The sequence below is a fragment of the Oncorhynchus keta genome, chromosome 32 (assembly GCF_023373465.1).
Source record: "Oncorhynchus keta strain PuntledgeMale-10-30-2019 chromosome 32, Oket_V2, whole genome shotgun sequence".
Taxonomy (NCBI): domain Eukaryota; kingdom Metazoa; phylum Chordata; class Actinopteri; order Salmoniformes; family Salmonidae; genus Oncorhynchus; species Oncorhynchus keta.
The window spans coordinates 9,984,975-10,005,862 of record NC_068452.1 but is presented as its reverse complement, the minus strand read 5'-3'; the positions used below and the strand labels follow the sequence as shown (position 1 = coordinate 10,005,862).

Genomic DNA, 20,888 nt, shown 5'->3' with positions numbered 1-20,888 from the left:
CATAGAGACTACCAGAGGTCCTGACAACAGGCCCTCCGACTTGACACACTGAACTCTGTCTGAGAAGTAGTTGGTGAACCAGGCGAGGCAGTCATTTGAGAAACCAAGGCTGTTGAGTCTGCAGATAAGAATGTGGTGATTGACAGAGTCAAAAGCCTTGGACAGGTCGATGAATACGGCTGCACAGTAATGTCTTTTATCGAGGGCGGTTATGAGATCGTTTAGAACCTTGAGCGTGGCTGAGGTGCACCCATGACCAGCTCGGAAACCAGATTGCATAGCGGAGAAGGTACGGTGGGATTCGAAATTGTTGGTGATCTGTTTGTTAACTTGGCTTTCGAAGACCTTAGAAAGGCAGGGTAGGATAGATATAGGTCTGTAACAGTTTGGGCCTAGAGTGTCTCCCCCTTTGAAGAGGAGGATGACCGCAGCAGCTGTCCAATCTTTGGGGATCTCAGATGATACGAAAGAGAGGTTGAATAGGCTAGTAATAGGGGTTGCAACAATTGCGGGGGATAATAAGAAGAAGCTAGCTAGCTTACAAAGAATAACAACAAAAAATATCTAGTTAACAGAAGAAAGGAAGACAAAAGAAGGACAGAAGAAAAAGGAAAAGAAAGAGGACAACAAAGTGAAACAGTCAGCACTTCTATTGCAACTTCGTATTTCATCGTCCTAACGTAGTCTACACTGCTATCTGCCCAGCAGCTAGCCAGCTAGCAAACGTCCACCACTACCGAATAGCAGCACTGTATAAACTATTACACTCAACTGAACGACTTGATTAGAGTAGTGTTAGCTAGCTACATAGTTGTCTTTGCTGTCTTCGTATCGAAGATAATTGTGTAGTTTAGAGCGTGTAGTCTTAGAGTGATTATCTTAATTTACCGAGGTTAGCTAGCCAGCTATTTGTCGTCCTTAACGTAGGAGACACTGCTAGCTAGCCAACAGCTAGCCAACGTCTACTGAATAGAACTTCCGCACTCAACAACCCGGTCGCATTCCGCTTCGCTCCACAGGTAGTATCACATTTTCATTTCATTTCATTACAGCACAACGGTTTGATTTGTTTGATCGTAGCTAGCTACATAGCTAGCTACATAGCCGTCTGTGTATCAAAGATAATTGTGTAGTCTAGAGCGATTTTCTAGGTTAGCTAGCCAGCTATTGTCGTTCTTTTAATGCAACGTAACGTAATCAACACTGCTAGCTAGCCAGCTAGCCCCCGAATAGCAGCACTGTAGAAACTATTACACTCAACGGAACGACTTGATTAGTGTAGTGTCAACAACGCAGCCACTGCCAGCTAGCCTACAAAGTCAACAACGCAGCCACTGCCAGCTAGCCTACTTCAGCAGTACTGTATCATTTTAATCATTTTAGTCAATAAGATTCTTGCTACGTAAGCTTAACTTTCTGAACATTCGAGACGTGTAGTCCACTTGTCATTCCAATCTCCTTGCATTAGCGTAGCCTCTTCTGTAGCCTGTCAACTATGTGTCTGTCTATCCCTGTTCTCTCCTCTCTGCACAGACCATACAAACGCTCCACACCGCGTGGCCGCGGCCACCCTAATCTGGTGGTCCCAGCGCACGACCCACGTGGAGTTCCAGGTCTCCGGTAGCCTCTGGAACTGCCGATCTGCGGCCAACAAGGCAGAGTTCATCTCAGCCTATGCCTCCCTCCAGTCCCTCGACTTCTTGGCACTGACTGAAACATGGATCACCACAGATAACACTGCTACTCCTACTGCTCTCTCTTCGTCCGCCCACGTGTTCTCGCACACCCCGAGAGCTTCTGGTCAGCGGGGTGGTGGCACCGGGATCCTCATCTCTCCCAAGTGGTCATTCTCTCTTTCTCCCCTTACCCATCTGTCTATCGCCTCCTTTGAATTTCATGCTGTCACAGTTACCAGCCCTTTCAAGCTTAACATCCTTATCATTTATCGCCCTCCAGGTCCCCTCGGAGAGTTCATCAATGAGCTTGATGTCTTGATAAGCTCCTTTCCTGAGGACGGCTCACCTCTCACAGTTCTGGGTGACTTTAACCTCCCCACGTCTACCTTTGACTCATTCCTCTCTGCCTCCTTCTTTCCACTCCTTTCCTCTTTTGACCTCACCCTCTCACCTTCCCCCCCTACTCACAAGGCAGGCAATACGCTCGACCTCATCTTTACTAGATGCTGTTCTTCCACTAACCTCATTGCAACTCCCCTCCAAGTCTCCGACCACTACCTTGTATCCTTTTCCCTCTCGCTCTCATCCAACACTTCCCACACTGCCCCTACTCGGATGGTATCGCGCCGTCCCAACCTTTGCTCTCTCTCCCCCGCTACTCTCTCCTCTTCCATCCTATCATCTCTTCCCTCTGCTCAAACCTTCTCCAACCTATCTCCTGATTCTGCCTCCTCAACCCTCCTCTCCCCCTTTCTGCATCCTTTGACTCTCTATGTCCCCTATCCTCCAGGCCGGCTCGGTCCTCCCCTCCCGCTCCGTGGCTCGACGACTCATTGCGTGCTCACAGAACAGGGCTCCGGGCAGCCGAGCGGAAATGGAGGAAAACTCGCCTCCCTGCGGACCTGGCATCCTTTCACTCCCTCCTCTCTACATTTTCCTCCTCTGTCTCTGCTGCTAAAGCCACTTTCTACCACTCTAAATTCCAAGCATCTGCCTCTAACCCTAGGAAGCTCTTTGCCACCTTCTCCTCCCTCCTGAATCCTCCTCCCCCTCCTCCCTCTCTGCAGATGACTTCGTCAACCATTTTGAAAAGAAGGTCGACGACATCCGATCCTCGTTTGCTAAGTCAAACGACACCGCTGGTTCTGCTCACACTGCCCTACCCCACACTGCCCTCCCCTCTCTCTCCAGATGAAATCTCGCGTCTTGTGACGGCCGGCCGCCCAACAACCTGCCCGCTCGACCCTATCCCCTCCTCTCTTCTCCAGACCATTTCCGGAGACCTTCTCCCTTACCTCACCTCGCTCATCAACTCATCCCTGACCGCTGGCTACGTCCCTTCCGTCTTCAAGAGAGCGAGAGTTGCACCCCTTCTGAAAAAACCTACACTCGATCCCTCCGATGTCAACAACTACAGACCAGTATCCCTTCTTTTTTTCTCTCCAAAACTCTTGAACGTGCCGTCCTTGGCCAGCTCTCCCGCTATCTCTCTCAGAATGACCTTCTTGATCCAAATCAGTCAGGTTTCAAGACTAGTCATTCAACTGAGACTGCTCTTCTCTGTATCACGGAGGCGCTCCGCACTGCTAAAGCTAACTCTCTCTCCTCTGCTCTCATCCTTCTAGACCTATCGGCTGCCTTCGATACTGTGAACCATCAGATCCTCCTCTCCACCCTCTCCGAGTTGGGCATCTCTGGCGCGGCCCACGCTTGGATTGCGTCCTACCTGACAGGTCGCTCCTACCAGGTGGCGTGGCGAGAATCTGTCTCCTCACCACGCACTCTCACCACTGGTGTCCCCAGGGCTCTGTTCTAGGCCCACTCCTATTCTCGCTATACACCAAGTCACTTGGCTCTGTCATAACCTCACATGGTCTCTCCTATCATTGCTATGCAGACGACACACAATTAATCTTCTCCTTTCCCCTTCTGATGACCAGGTGGCGAATCGCATCTCTGCATGTCTGGCAGACATATCAGTGTGGATGACGGATCACCACCTCAAGCTGAACCTCGGCAAGACGGAGCTGCTCTTCCTCCCGGGAAGGACTGCCCGTTCCATGATCTCGCCATCACGGTTGACAACTCCATTGTGTCCTCCTCCCAGAGCGCTAAGAACCTTGGCGTGATCCTGGACAACACCCTGTCGTTCTCAACTAACATCAAGGCGGTGGCCCGTTCCTGTAGGTTCATGCTCTACAACATCCGCAGAGTACGACCCTGCCTCACACAGGAAGCGGCGCAGGTCCTAATCCAGGCACTTGTCATCTCCCGTCTGGATTACTGCAACTCGCTGTTGGCTGGGCTCCCTGCCTGTGCCATCAAACCCCTACAACTCATCCAGAACGCCGCAGCCCGTCTGGTGTTCAACCTTCCCAAGTTCTCTCACGTCACCCCGCTCCTCCGCTCTCTCCACTGGCTTCCAGTTGAAGCTCGCATCCGCTACAAGACCATGGTGCTTGCCTACGGAGCTGTGAGGGGAACGGCACCTCAGTACCTCCAGGCTCTGATCAGGCCCTACACCCAAACAAGGGCACTGCGTTCATCCACCTCTGGCCTGCTCGCCTCCCTACCACTGAGGAAGTACAGTTCCCGCTCAGCCCAGTCAAAACTGTTCGCTGCTCTGGCCCCCAATGGTGGAACAAACTCCCTCACGACGCCAGGACAGCGGAGTCAATCACCACCTTCCGGAGACACCTGAAACCCCACCTCTTTAAGGAATACCTAGGATAGGATAAAGTAATCCTTCTCACCCCCCTTTAAAGATTTAGATGCACTATTGTAAAGTGGCTGTTCCACTGGATGTCATAAGGTGAATGCACCAATTTGTAAGTCGCTCTGGATAAGAGCGTCTGCTAAATTACTTAAATGTAAATGTATAATTTTAGAAAGAGAGGATCCAGATTGTCTAGCCCAGCTGTTTTGCAGGGGTCCAGATTTTGCAGCTCTTTCAGGACATCAGCTATCTGGATTTGGGTTAAGGAGAAATGGGGGAGGCTTGGACAAGTTGCTGTGGGGGGTGCAGAGCTGTTTACCAGGGTAGGGGGGTAGCCAGGTGGAAAGCATGGCCAGCCGTAGAAAAATGCTTATTGAAAATCTCGATTATCGTAGATTTATCGGTGGTGACAGTGTTTCCTAGCCTCGGTGCAGTGGCCAGCTGGGAGGAGGTGCTCTTATTCTCCATGGACTTTACAGTGTATCAGAACTTTTTGGAGTTTGTGCTACAGGATGCAAATTTCTGTTAGGAAAGCAAAAGCACATTTTTTCAAACTGCCTGTGTATGTTGGTTCCTAACTTCCCTGAAAAGTTGCATATCACAGGGGCTATTCGATGCTAATGCAATACGCCACAGGATGTTTTTGTGCTGGTCGAGGGCAGTCAGGTCTGGAGCGAACCAAGGGCTATATCTGTTCTTAGGTCAACATTTTTTGAATGTGTCATGCTTATTTAAGATGGTGAGGAAACCACTTTTAAAGAATAACCAGGCAACCTCTATTTATGGAATGAGGTCAATATCCTTTCAGGATACCTGGGCCAGGTCGATTTGAAAGGCCTGCTCTCTGAAGTGTTTTAGGGAGCATTTGACAGTGATGAGGGGTGGTCTTTTGACCGCGGAGCAATTACGGACGCAGGATCGCTGAGATCCTGGTTGAAGACAGCAGCGGTGTATTTAGAGGGTAGGTTGGTCAGGATGATATCTACGAGGGTGCCTGTGTTTACTGATTTAGGGTTGTACCTGGTAGATTCCATGATAATTTGTGTGAGATTGAGGGCATCTATCTTAGATTGAAGGACGGCAGGGGTGTTAAGCATATCCCAGTTTAGGTCACCTAACAGTACAAACTCTGAAGATAAATGGGGGTTAATTACTTCACATATGGTGTCCAGGGCACAGCTGGGTGCTGAGGGGGTCTATAACAAGCGGCAACAGTGGGAGACATATTTATGGAAAGGTGGATTCTTCAAAGTAGAAGCTCGACCTGTTTGGGCACAGACCTGGATAGCATGACAGAACTCTGCAGGCTGTCTCTGCAGTAGATTGCAACTCCACCCCCTTTGGCATTTCTATCTTTTTTTGTTCAGATTTTGGAGGGGATTTGTTTTTGCAGATCTTTTATTCATGTTCAAAATTGATCAAAGGGCCAGTCCAAATGAATAAACGGTCCAGATCTGGCCAGCGGGCCCTCAGTTGAATAGCCCTGCTTTATGTCTACCATGTTCAATTTAGCTTTTGAGGATACAATATATACTAAGCAAAAATATAAACGCAACATGTAAAGTGTTGGTCCTATGTTTCATGAGCAGAAACGAAAAATCCCAGACATTTTCCTTACATAAAAAATGCTTATTTCTCTCAAATTTTGTGCACACATTTGTTTTACATCCCTGTTAGTGAGCATTTGGGAGTGCATTCTGATGAAGACCATCAAAGATAAGTGAATATTTATAATTTTATTTCTGACTTCTGTTGACTCCAACATGGCGGATATATGTTTGGGTTGTTTTGGTCTCTGAGCGCCGTACTCAGATTATTGCATGGTTTGCTTTTTCCGTAAAATTTTTAAAAAATCTCACACAGCGATTGCATTAAGGAGAAGTATATCTTTAATTCTGTGAATAACAGTTGTATCTTTTATCAATGTTTATTATGAGTATTTCTGTAAATTGATGTGGCTCTCTGAAAAATCACCAGATGTTTTGGAAGCAAAACATTAACTGAACGTAAACTGAGATTTTTGGATATAAATATGGACTTTATCGAACAAAACATACATGTATTGTGTAACATGATGTCCTATGAGTCATCTGATGAAGATCATCAAAGGTTAGTGATTAATTTTATCTATATTTCTGCTTTTTGTGACTCCTCTCTTTGGCTGGAAAAATGGCTGTGTGTTTTTGTGACTTGGCTCTGACCTAACATAATCATATATTGTGCTTTCACTGTAAAGCCTTTTTGAAATCGGACACGATGGGTAGATTAACAAGAAGTTTCTTTCATTTGATGTATTGCACTTGTTAATGTTTGAAAGTTACATATTTCTGGAACCCCTTAGCCGTTAATCTTAAAACATATTATTGGCAGCCTTAATACATTCTTTTAGACTATTTTAGTACCAAGCCATCGTGAATTTAAGATGCCTAAAATAATTTTGTCATAAGAAATGTAGGTCTAATTGATCTATCATTGGTTTGACTAGGTCACTGCAACAACGTATTTAGACTATCTCGACAAGTAAAAGCCTAATTTTATTCAAAGCGCTCTCATTTTCAGCACCTTGGACAGCGGTTTTAGGCTACATGGGAGTCGCTGATTTGCTCTCAATTTGACGGCAGCGCGTCCCTGTAAAACGTGTAGGCTGGCTACTCGACTAATATTTTTCATTATACACTGGGCTTTATTAAATTGAGTTAATAATGTAGTAAATGAAACCCACAACAACTTGTGCTTAGCCTACAACTTCACCCAAATACAATAACACACGGACGTTTCCTTTAGTTGCAAATCAAATTCCTCGAGGACAAAACAACATATAGCTCAAGTCAGAAACAACAAGTGATTTCCCCCCGCAGGTGTATCAACCTCGGGGTATAATTGGGATTAGCTAAATACACGTCATCCCTCTCAGACAACACACTGTGCGCCGAAGAATATTTTTAGACTGGATTTAGAGAAAGAGGAGCCGGTCAAGTGTTTTCTCAGAGGAAGCACCTTTGTGTCTTAGCAAGTAGAGAGCGCGCAGCTCCGTGTATGTCTCGACAGCTGGAACGTTCGGACAACAAAATGTCAGCCAATAATGCTTTTCAAATTGCTAATATTCAATGGAAGAATAACAATTTTACCATGTCGAATAAAGACCCACCTTTCTCGGATCAAGGGGAGACCATTATAGGAGTATACCTGCTGGTGCTAGGTGGGAGAACTTTCTTATGCAGTTGTTATTTATATATATATTTTATATATATTTTGTTGGAATGTAATTTCGTTTTTAAAATGTAGCTTTGCTTTTATGATGCAAATACTTTATTTAGTTTTGCTTTCATGGCAAAATAATCTGGAAATATGTCACTAATGGCTAGTTACTACTTCATAATTGATATTTTATTACCTAAACGTTAGGGTAGGATGAATGACAGTAGTTTTTACTAATTTACAACAGCAAAAAAAGAATCCAGAGAGTTGTCTACATTTATCTTGTTCTTTTTTTTACTCTACCATATTTTGATATCGCAATAAACAACGATTGGATGAAGAGTTCGATTGCACTGCAGAATACAAATCACCAATAACAGAAACCGTTGTTAATGGTTTGTTATACTACTGTTACTGTCAGAGTAGTGTATGGGCAACGGTTAGTGGGTTTGGTGCTATAAGTAGCCCAGGACAAAGCGGGGTGACTCCTGCAACCATTCAGATACTGTCTAAGCCGTGGAAATCGTCAATCAAGAAAGAATGGCAGCCAGCTAATCTGACGTTCTTTAAGAGAGGGCAGAAAGACGTGTAAACAACGTGTCTTAGCAAGTAGACCTGAGATGACCTGTTAATTGGCGCAAATGTATTTGCATTGATTTCATTTGATCCTGATTTTTGAAATCAATAGTGTGACTGTCATTTCAGTTACAGGATAGGTAGGCTACCTATCCTGTAAATACCTACTATTAGCCCTAAAGGAAATTTCATGAAGGAAGGTTTTATGCTAATTTGAGTATTTGAATATGCAGTGTTTGAAGAGAGGTCAGCAGGGTTAAAATGACAGATGAGGCACTTTGTCACCTCAATGCATCACACTGCTTTATGAGCCTCATTTTGTATGGTGTGACTACAATTCCATTACATTTCACAAAACTGACAAGGCCTTTGCTCATAGGTACTTTGGGACACACTGGTAATAGATGTGGTGAGTTTCCCTCTATGTAATGTTTTTAGCTTCTGGAACAGAGCTATATAACACCAATCAGTTAGCATGCCAATGTTTTATTTCCTCATCAGGTTGGCTGTCGTGGTTTGGCAACAGTATTGTGATCTTCGTCCTGTACAAGCAGCGTGCGTCGCTGCAGCCCACGGACTATCTCACCTTTAACCTGGCCATCTCCGATGCCAGTATTTCCGTCTTCGGCTACTCACGGGGGATCCTGGAGATCTTCAATGTGTTCCGGGACAACGGATACTTGGTTACCTCGATCTGGACATGTCAGGTAGGCAATGAGGGTGTCTGGTTGGAGGGGGGAAAGTTGTTTTGAGAAGTGAGATGCTTCACATTTGTATTGTATGTGAATGGTAATGTGTTGCATCTGTAGCATGTGCCATCCTACTGCAGGATCTGATACTATACTCACTCACTGCAATACTCACAAGACACAGACATTTACCGCCATCCCATAAAACATGGCATGATTGGACAGGACTTTAGTAGTTCAGGTCTCCTGGGAGGTGACGTCACTGTGAGATGCTAACTTCGCCATCCTCTACACAAATGTCAAATACACAAACAAGACAACGTACCTTTACGATTTGCAAAAACACTGCTCTATGGCTTAGTTCCCATTGCCAGTTCTTTATCATTTCCTGCTAATTGCCTAGTTAAGAATATCAATGGTCCACTCAGAATGGAGACTTATTAAAAATAACACAATGGATAAAGCATAGAAATGTGTTGAAACAGATCATTATATACACTACACTACAATGGTTCTTTGGGGGGAGGGGGGATGGTCCTTTCTATAATTAGCTTGGTTACGAATAGAATATTAACAATGGGTGCTTTGGACAGTTGATCATTAATTCAATCAAAAGTAGCGTGTTGGCACATTCATCACGTTAAGTGATGATGATTAGTTACCTTGAAGCAGTGAGAGGGTGGTTTTACAAGGTGTCACAAAGGCATTATATTGCTAACTACAGCACAGGAGAAAAGGTCTGTAGGCTTTACCTGAAGTAATATAATGTTAGCACTATCTTAGGGGGGAATAAGAATGCTTTTGCCACACCAACAGCCAAACATAGATGGATGGTTAAGGTTTGGTACATGCTTATAGCATTTGATTAAAGAGGAAGCGTGATTTGCACAAGGGCTAATATCAATCAATTTACCACATGGGTTTTTGTTTTAGTGCACAATGTGAGAAAATGCCACCTTAAAAAAAATGAATGCAATGTCTGTGAAATTACAAAGTTATCCCTGTTGTATTTGTATCAAACTTGTTAACACAACAACAGTGTGTGTGTGTGTGTTTTAATGTTAATTACAGTTATTTCCCCAAGCAGGTGTTGCTGCTTGTTTGGGACAAACCGTAGTTGAATAATGTCCAACTAACACTGAACAATAATCTTTTCATTTACTATTGGCCAATGCTAAAAACAATGAGAAAACATCCAAATGAAAACAAACTAAGAGGAGAGACAGAAATGATTTTTTTTTAAAGACTGAGATAAATAAAATATATTTATTAAGTAATAGGGCAGAGAGGGCAGATGAGGAGAGTTTCTTCTAATAAAGAAAAGTGGTCCTGAGGTCAGCAGACATTGAATGCTTGATTATAGAATGTCTGGGTCAGAGTAAGGTGAGAGAGTTGTCAAAGATGAGATTCCGGACTATAGGATAAGTGTACCTATTAAGCCCACCAAAATCTTAAGTTTAGATATTTCTAACATATACGTGCCCTAATTGTTTTACGAAAAGTGGAGATAATATGAAAGATTAATCTCTCATTTGAAATTGTATTACTTGATTTATACCATTTGTTAATATAAGAGAAAAATATTTGATAAAATATGTGGAAAGTCCGGACTGGGTTTAATGGGTACTAAATGTACCCTTTAAGCCTATGGGTGTTCCAAATAAGCCCACCTCTAAAATAATCCATTTAAATATATTTCCTAATGCTGAAAACTTACAAACTGATATATCTTATGTAAACTTAAATTATAGTAATCTCCCCTAAAGTTATTAAAATAAACTGATCATTACTATTCATTATGGGTGTAGCACTCATAAAAGCGGGTGTTCAATAGTATCCGCATAGAACAATGTGTACCCAGGCTTTTGTTCATGCCAACCGGTACACACCTGATTCGACTAATCAACTAATCATAGACTTCAACCAAGACTTGACAAGTTGAGTCAGTGATACTGCTTGGTGAGAACAAAACATGCACCCTCGCCGGCCCTCTGTGGATAAGACGCCATGCACAAAGACCATAATTACAAACAACTTTAAATGAATTACCTGAAAGCTGGTTCACATTTGCTGTAGTCTTATTCTTGTTCGTTAGTTCAACTTGTCTTCCTAAAGCCTGTGTGAAGACAGTTTCAAATTTCCCTCTCTACTGTTATATTAAAGGTACACGTGGTCAACCCAAATATAGAAAAAACTGGATGAATGATGGACAATATGACAATGCCCCTGGCTCTAAGTGCATAAACAGTCATCCAATAGTCATCTTCTTGTCCCTCATTTGTTTCCATTTTTGTCCAATACTTCTAGATCTTCCATCCCTGATATCCTTCAACCCTGATCTTATTCTTCTCTCTCTGCATCAATGACTATCTGTCCACTCCAAACGTCTTGGAGAGAGTATAGAGGTTTTTAATTGTTCTTAATTGTTTTTCATCTTTGTAAATGAAACCATGAATAGATGCATGAGATGCATACATTTAATTTGAGTATTTTAATGAAAATAAATCTGAAGAAAAAACACTTATGTTCAGGTTCATTGATTATTAGGGATATCAACACACAATCTCCATGTGTTTCAATGCAAACCAGGCTACTGGGCTTTTTTGGAACAGTGATTTATGGTTAAAAAAAAATTAAAAAAATAAAAAGACAATAGCAAAGTTCAGTCATAAAATATTTGGAAACCAATGGTTTGGGGTATAAGTATGCACTATAGACTACAATAATATGTGACGTTAGTATTGATCATATTGAACAATATTATTTTATTTTACATTCTGTTTAGAGCGAGTGATTGTTGTGCTACTGTACCCTTCAAGCCCACCTGAGATAAATGTCAAATTTACAAAAAAGGCAACCATGTATAACAATGCAAGGTTTATTTAACAGTAAAATAAGACTAAATTCATAAAAAATGTGAGCTGTTGAGTGCTTAAGATCTATTATATCGTTGTGGTTCACCAAGTTGTGTTGCTACTGTATTGACTGACATGTGGTACGACTGGTTGCATGAAAAACCCATATTTTCAATTGGCAATAAATAGTCATTAATACCTATGTAGTATGCTATCATATATCAACACATATCAACACATATCATATCAACATATATCAATTAATATCTTAATTTTACATTAAGTGTGATCACTTATCTGAGAAGGTACAGAAAATGTAACAAAAAAAGGTGTATCAGAGTCACATCCACACCAAAGTTTTTTTGCAGTTTTGAAATTGACAACTAGTAAGAACTTACACATACATGTCTGTCACGCCTTCCGCCGAACTCTGCTCCTTCTCCTTGTTCGGGTGGCGCACGGCGTTTGACGTCACCGGCTTTCTAGCCATCGCCACTCCATTTTTCATATTTCCATTTGTTTTGTCTTGTTCCATACACACCTGGTTTTCATTCCCTAACCACACTGCATGTATTTAGTCCTCTGTTCCCCTCCATGTCTTTGTGTGAACTTGTATTTATGTTATGTGGGTATTGTTACACGCCATACTTTTTGTTTATTTTCGTGTTTGGGCACATTTATGTACTTTTGTGCTTTCGTTGGACCAGAATAAAAAGTGTGCCTGTTCACTACACTCTGCTCCTGCACCTCCAGTACACACTATCAATAACTTAATAAATGTCTGATTGTCTTAGAATAAAAACTGGTATGGAAATAACAATCAGATGAATTGGTTGAAACATTAAAAACCAGGAAATGTATATATTATTTTTTTTAAATCCAAAATTGGAAGTGGGTTTAATGGGTACGTACGTGAGCTTAATGGGTTTGCTTACCCTAATAAGGAGCAAGTAAAATGCATGATAGGACATGAACTCTGGCATGTAACTACTTTCCAACCAGACCTGGGTTCAAATACATGTGTATTTGAGTGTTTGGTATTTAAAATACACAGGAAAAAGTGTATTTTTATTTTTTTAAATAAACAGCTCAAAACAAGTACTTTTATTGAAGTATTTGAATTGTTATTTGTAAAAGCCAAATCTACCAAATTGTATTTGAGAGTATTTTCAAATACTTTCCAAGTGTATTTCCAAATACATAAAAATATTAAACTACTTGCCTTTTCAAATAAGATATATCTGAATTACTTACTTCAAATGTATGTAAAAAGGAGTTTAGATATTTGAAATAGCATTTGAACGCAGGTTTGTTTCCAATTATGGAGAAACCCCATTTGCAGAAAATGCTATGTTGCTTGAAGCATCCCACCAGGTGTTTTTTTAAAGTATGGTCCAAGATTTTTCCTCCAATAGACATATGCATGGTCCTCCAAAGTGTATCTGACCGTGAGGCAAAAGTGAATGGGGCTTGGATGTAAATATATTAGATTAAGTAATCTGATCAGTCAAAGTACATTGGCTCCTGTCTCTACTAGGAAGATACATTTAAGTTAATTTGGTAGAAGCTGTTGATCTTGATCAGACATACTTCACCACTGCTAACCATAGCTGTGATGGACTGATCTATAACTCCAGTCAATGTAGCTAGATCAGCTCTTCTGTGTTCTGGCAATACAAGTGTTCATCCTGGTGAACTGAAAACTGAACAACCAGGAGAAGGATTTGGCAAAGTAGAGAGGAGCCCTATTCACACAAAATCAGTAATTGGTTAATGATGGATTTGTTAAGTACGTGAACCCAAACAAGTATTCAACAGCAGGATACTTGTTTTCAACTTGATTTTCTGAGTGATTGGAGTCCTTCAACTTTTGCAAGTGGATGTCTGTTTTTTTTTCTACTGTATTTGTTTTGAGATTCTCTTCCCTACAGCTTCCCCCTCTAAGCATCTCTAACAGTATTGTTGGTCTTTCCCAGGTGGACGGCTTCTTCACCTTGGTCTTCGGCCTCAGCAGCATCAATACTTTGACTGTCATCAGTGTCACAAGATACATCAAGGGATGCCATCCGAGTAAAGGTAAGACACTGTGACACGACCTTAACCTTTAATGGTCATCTCAATAATTCCAATAAAGTTGGAAGAAAAATGGCTAGATGTTCTGGTCAGATGCAATGATCTTGTGGGAGCCTTTCTTTGAACTTTGAACTCTTTTCCTTTACCTAGCTCACTGCATAACCAACACAACCATAGGCATGTGCCTAATATTCATCTGGATGGGGGCTGTGTTCTGGTCGGGAGCGCCCCTTCTGGGCTGGGGGAGTTACACAGGTGAGATAAACATGGCTAGTAATCATGTGACATACTATTTGATACAGGGCCACTTACTTGTGTTAGGTTCTTGTAACATTCTGGTTGGGCAACATTTTCAAGATTTGTATGTGCACAATGACGACAAAAAAAGAATAGCAAGTTGCTATCTAAAATATTAGTAGAAGAAAATCTTTAAACAAGAACTGACCACATTTTGACATATGTGGACCTTTTTTCACACTTACCCCGAGTTTTTAAAGGGCCAAAATAGAGGAAATTCTTACATTTTAAACTATCTTCACCTGAACAAATATTTTAAAAATGCCAACAAAGAAACGCATGAAGGTAAAAAAAAAAATGGTGCATCTCAAACTCCTCCTTCTTTTAGATCGCGGTTATGGAACGTGTGAAATCGACTGGGCCAAAGCCAACTACTCCACCGTCTACAAGTCCTACATCATCTCCATCCTCATCTTCTGCTTCTTTGTCCCCGTGCTGGTCATGCTCTTCACCTACGTGTCCATCATCAACACGGTGAAGAGAGGCAACGCCATGGCCGCTGAGGGAGACCTGACCGAAAGGCAGAGAACGATTGAAAGGGACGTCACAATTGTGAGTAGAATTCAAATCAAATCAACGTTTATTGGTCATGGACAAAGATTTGCAGGTGTTATCAGCAGGTGCGGCGAAATGCTTATGTTACTAGCTCCAAGAGTGCAGTAAGAATGTCTCACAAATGGCCTCCCGAGTGGAGCAGTGGCCCTAGGCACTGCGTCGCAGTGCTAGCTGTGCCACTAGAGATCCTGGTTCGAGTCCAGGCTCTGTCGCAGCAGGCCGCAACCACGAGACCCATGGGGCGGCGCACAATTGGCCCAGCGTCGTCTGGGTTAAGGGAGGGTTTGGCCGACAGGGATGTTCTTGTCCCTTCGTGCACTAGCGACTCCTGTGGCGGGCTGGACGCAATGCAGTGTTTCCTCCAACACATTGGTGCTTCCGGGTTAAGTGGTCATCGCAGTCATTGTGTCAAGAAGCAGTGCAGCTTGGCTGGGTTGTGTTTCGGAGGACGTATGGCTCCCAACCGTTGCCTCTCCCGAGTCCGTACGGGAGTTGCAGCGACGGGACAAGACTGTAACTATGAACTGGGTACCACGCAATTGGGGAGGAAAAAGGTGTAAAAAATAAATATATTAAAAAGAAATTAAAAAGAATGTCTCGCAGATACAATTCAAAAATCTAAACAAGAAGTGACAGAGTGAGTCCAATAAACAATCCAGAGTAGATATTAGATATGATATTAGAGTGAGCATGTGTCAGAGTCCCAAAAAATTGCAGATGTACAAACAATACTACATATAGATCAAGCGTTAAACGATGGGTTATGATCTAACAGTCATCCTAACTTTTGTTTTCTCCAAGGTATCCATTGTCATCTGCACAGCATTCATCCTGGCGTGGTCGCCGTACGCCGTGGTCTCCATGTGGTCGGCCTGTGGCTTCCACATACCCAGCCTCACCAGCATCTTCACCCGCCTCTTTGCCAAGTCGGCCAGCTTCTACAACCCGCTCATCTACTTCGGCCTCAGCTCCAAGTTCCGCAAGGACGTCGCCGTCTTGCTGCCCTGCACTGGCGATGGCAAGGACACGGTCAAGCTCAAGCGTTTTAAGCCGAAAGGCGATGCTCACCAGGGCTCTGGAAGAGGCAATGGACTCAAAGCACCTCCTCATCACCCGAAGGAGATGAAGTATGCCCCTGGCAATCCGTATCCGCTGACAGCGATTAAGGCCTCCTCAAGCCCAGATTCGGGAGTGGGGAGCCACCCCTGTACTCCTCCTCCTCCCGCCAACAAGGAGATGTTCTTTATCGAAGTGCCCCATCTGTCTGATGGGCCAGAGTGGGAATGCGACAGACTCTAAGAACAATACGTTTGTTTTTTTGTGTTACTTTTTTATTTAAAAACACATGGGAATTTACTTACACAAATCAAATTGACTTTGATTCGTGTAAGTATGTACACCTGTTGATGCAATTTGTTATTTTCTTAATTAATTGTGTTTATACTTTTTCTATTCAAAGGGAACAAGTTCAAAGATGCAACATCAATCAATACTCATTCTGTCACTCTTCAAATAAATTCCTGTCCAACATAATAATTCAACCCCATTAGCAAACATAGGAGAAGACATGACAGAAATGTAAGTGTATTTCTTCTGAAAATGCTCTGAGATGCTCAGCTCACACATAGGCAACTTTACTTGAGGAAGGCACGTCTTCATGGGCTGACTTGTTTTCATCCAAAAATGATCTTTCTCTTCCCCCATCATTCCAAAAAACTCCACACAAACCAACTTTACCTCAGATAGGACATGTACCATAAGAAACAGTTGAAGTGAATTAAAGTGCCATTAAACTTTGATAGGCTACAATACCCAAAGAGAACTGTACTAATAGAAGAAGAAAGAAGCGGATACTTCTAAATGCCGCTGCTATACGCTCACGCGTGGGACACCTGTCGGTTTAGAACGACGCAATCCATTCCACTCGCGCAATCTACTATCAAAGGCGACCGACTGCAAGGTTGATTGTGCCAACGAGGAAGTTGTAGACTGCTTTATTAAGGAGTCTAAATCAAGTCGGACGTTGGAAAGAGGGAGAAAGACAAAAAAATGAATTGAAAGTGTCTTTGATACTCCACAGGACAACAGGTTGGCAGATTTCATTTTTGCTTTCTTTATCGTCATGCTTCCTTCAACTTTTTTCATGACGCATCACATGGGGATGATTTCTGTATTTTCCTTTAAGGAGCCAACCGTTACTCCTTAAGGTCCAAGGACCTTGTACACTGAACTAAAATATAAACACTTCATACAACAATTCATACCATTATACTGAGTTACAGTTCATATAAGGAAATCAGTCTCGTGAAATTAATAAATTATGCCTTAATCTACCGATTTCACGTGACTGGGAATACAGATATGCATCTGTTGGTCACAGATAACTTTAAGAAAGGGTAGGTGCGTGGATCAGAAAACCAGTCAGTATCTGGTGTGACCACCATTTGCCTCATGCAACACATCTCATTCTCATAGAGTTGATCAGGCCGTTGATTGTGGCCTGTGGAATGTTGTCCCACCCCTCTTCAATGGCTGTGCGAAGTCGCTAGATATTGGCGGGAGCTGGAACCCTCAATGGGTGACATGTCTGGTGAGTATGCAGGCCATGGAGGAACGGGGACATTTTTAGCTTCCAGGAATTGTGTACGACATGGGGCCTTGCGACATGGAGACGTGCATTATCATGCTGAAACATGAGGTGATGGTGGCAGATGAATGGCTCGACAATGGACCTCAGGATCCCAGCACGTTAAAATTTCCATCAATAAAATGAAATTGTGTTTGTTGTGCGTAGCTTATGCCTGCCCATACCATAACTCCACCACCACCATGGGGCTCTCTGTTCACAATGTTGACATCAGCAAACCACTCGCCCACACGACGCCTTACACGTGGTTTGCAGTTGTGAGGCTGGTTGGACAGACTGCCAATTTCTCTAAAACAACGTTTGAGGCATTCAATTCTCTGCCAACAGCTCTCGTGGACATTCCTGCAGTCAGCATGCCAATTGCACGCTCACTCAAAACTTGAGACATCTGTGGCATTGTGTTGTGTGACAAAACGGCACATTTTAGAGTGGCCTTTTATTGTCCCCAGCACAAGGTGCACCTGTGTAATGATCATGCTGTTTCATCAGCTTCTTTATATTTCACACCTGTCTTGTGGATGGATAATCTTGGCAAAGGAGAAATACTCAGCAACAGGGATGTAAACATGTTTGTGCACAACATTTTTGTGCGTATGGAACATTTCTAGGATCTTTTATTTCAACTCATGGAACATGGGACCAACATTTTACACGTGGAGTTTATATTTTTGTTCGGTTTACGATATCTTCAGAGGTATGTTCTGGCAGCCAAAACAGTCAAAATACTCCTTCTAAAGGTGAATCGATTTAAATTACGATACGATTCTAGAAACATAACCCTTTACTTTCATATCACATCTAAATGCAAAATATACAGTAACTGTATACTGTTTATCACAGTTGAAGCCGATAGTATTTTTCAATGACCACACATTTCTGGCAACCTTCATCCTTTACACATAGGTGTTCGGCGCATACTCGATAGCTAATTAGTACAGGTGGTACCTCTGTCTGCCGTCTGTCCTCCGTAATCACGCGCTGCAACATGGATATACAGTATGGCGTGTGGGATTAATAAGTCTAACCCTATAAAGGTGTGTATCAATGTATCCTTTTGTTTTTATATTTTATTTTCTCGTAGATATGAAAGATACGGTCCTTATGTTTCCAAAACCTTACTGCAAGCGATGCCTGTTAACAAAACTCCCCCATACATACTCCCCTGTCCAATGACTCTTATGTGTAATGAAATGGAACTGAGAGTCATGATCAAAGTCATGTAAGACAAGTGCGGACTATGAAAGCATTGCATTGCCTACTAAAAGCACTATAAGTGCTTTTCCTGTTTTTCCATGTTGATTCCAACATGGCGCCGACAGAGATGGTCACCTCGCTTCGCGTTCTTAGGAAACTATGCAGTATTTTGCTTTTTTTTAATGTATTATTTCTTACACTGTTACCCCAGGAAATCTTATTAGATACAGCCGGGAAGAACTATTGGATATAAGAGCATCGTCAACTTACCAACATTACGACCAGGAATACGACTTTCCGGAAGCGGATCCTCTGTTTGGACCACCACCCAGGCCAATGGTTCGGATCCCAGTAGGCGACACAAAACAACGTCGCTGCAGAAGGGGCAGACGGAGCGGTCTTCCGATCAGGCTCCGAAGATGGGCACATCGCTCACGAGTTTACTAATCTCTGTTTCACAGAAACATGGCTCACTTGGGATACATTATCAGAGTCGATACCCGTGAAACATGGCTCACTTGGGATACATTATCAGAGTCGATACAGCCACCTGCTTGGGGTCCATTTGGAAGACCCATTTGCGACCAAGCTGTAACAGATGTTGCCTCAGTATAGCCACATAATGTTCCTTCCTCATGATGCCATCTATTTTGTGAAGTGCACCAGTCCCTCCTGCAGCAAAGCACCCCCACAACATGATGCTGCCACCCCCGTGCTTCAAGGTTGGGATGGTGTTCTTCAGGTTGCAAGCCTCCCCCTTTTCCCTCCAAACATAACAATGGTCATTATGGCCAAACAGTTCTATTTTTGTTTTATCAGACCAGAGGACATTTCTCAAAAAAGTACGATCTTTGTCCCCATGTGCATTTGCAAACCGTAGTCTGGCTATTTATGGAGGTTAAGAGCAGGGGCTTCTCCCTTGCCGAGCGGCTTTTCAGGTTATGTTTGATATAGGACTCGTTTTACTGTGGATTTAGATACTTTTGAACTTGTTTCCTCCAGCATCTTCAGAAGGTCCTTTGATGTTGTTCTGGGATTGATTTGCACTTTTCGCATCAAGGTACGTTCATCTCTAGGAGACAGAACATGTCTCCTTCCTGAGCGGTGTGATGGCTGCGTATTCCCGTGGTGTTTATACTTGCCTACTATTGTTTTTACAGAGGAACATGGCGTTTGGAAATTTGCTCCCGAGGATGAACCAGTCTACAATTCTTTTCTGAGGTCTTGGCTGAATTCTTTTGATTTTCCCATGATGTCAAGCAAAGAGGCACTGAGTTTGAAGGTAGGCCTTGAAATACATCCACAGGTACACCTCCAATTGACTCAAACGATGTCAATATGCCTATCAGAAGCTTCTAAAGCCATGACATAATTTTATGGAATTTTCCAAGCTGTTTAAAGGCACAGTCAACATAGTGTATGTAAACTCCTGAACCACTGGAATTGTGATACAGTGAATTACAGTGGAGCATAAAAGTATTTAGTCAGCCAACAATTGTCCATGTTTCCCACTTAAAAAGATGAGAGAGGCCTGTAATTTTCATCATAGGTACACTTCAACTATGACAGACAAAATGAGGAAACAAAATCCAGAAAATCACATTGTAGGATTTTTCATGAATTTATTTGCAAATTATGGCGGAAAATAAGTATTTGGTCAGTAACAAAAGTTTATCTCAATACCCTTTGTTGGCAATGACAGAGGTCAATCGTTTTCTGTAAGTCTTCACAAGGTTTTCCCATACTGCTGCTGGTATTTTGGCCCATTCCTCAATGCAGATCTCCTCTAGAGCAGTGATGTTTTGGGGCTGTTGCTGGGCAACACCAAAGATTTTCTATGGGGTTGAGATCTGGAGACTGGCTAGGCCACTCCAGGACCTTGAAATACTTCTTACGAAGACACTCCTTCGTTGCCCGGGCGGTGTGTTTGGGATCATTGTCATGCTGAAAGACCCAGCCACGTTTAATCTTCAATGCCCTTGCTGATGGAAGGAGGTTTTCACTCAAAATCTCACGATACATGGCCCCATTCATTCTTTCCTTTACACAGATCAGTCGTCCTGGTCCTTTGCAAAAAAACAGCCCCAAACGCATGATGTTTCCACCCCCATGCTTCACAGTAAGTATGGTGTTCTTTGGATGCAACTCAGCATTCTTTGTCCTCCAAACACGATGAGTTGAGTTTTTACCAAAAAGTTATATTTTGGTTTCATCTGACCATATGGCATTCTCCCAATCTTCTTCTGGGTCATCCAAAGGCTCTCAAGCAAACTTCAGACGGGCCTGGACATGTACTGGCTTAAGCAGGGGGACATGTCTGGCACTGCAGGATTTGAGTCCCTGGCGGCGTAGTGTGTTACTGATGGTAGGCTTTGTTACTTTGGTCCCAGCTCTCTGCAGGTCATTCACTAG

The 20,888-nt window shown here is 42.8% G+C and overlaps 1 protein-coding gene across 2 annotated transcripts in view; it reads left to right on the top strand.

Moving 5' to 3' along the window:
• Positions 1-16,165, top strand: part of LOC118364715 (opsin-5-like) — a 41,905-nt gene extending 25,740 nt beyond the window's left edge. Inside the window, exons 1-6 of one of the 2 annotated variants that reach the window (XM_035746410.2) lie at positions 7,364-7,591; positions 8,668-8,873; positions 13,687-13,786; positions 13,934-14,038; positions 14,409-14,632; positions 15,437-16,165. In XM_035746410.2, coding sequence (XP_035602303.1) covers positions 7,429-7,591; positions 8,668-8,873; positions 13,687-13,786; positions 13,934-14,038; positions 14,409-14,632; positions 15,437-15,934 — 1,296 coding nt within the window. In that variant the 5' untranslated portion in view covers positions 7,364-7,428 and the 3' untranslated portion in view covers positions 15,935-16,165. Of the gene's footprint in view, positions 1-7,363; positions 7,592-8,667; positions 8,874-13,686; positions 13,787-13,933; positions 14,039-14,408; positions 14,633-15,436 lie in introns of those variants that run through there. The other variant, XM_052490652.1, reaches the window with a different exon arrangement.
• The last annotated feature ends 4,723 nt before the right edge of the window (positions 16,166-20,888 follow it).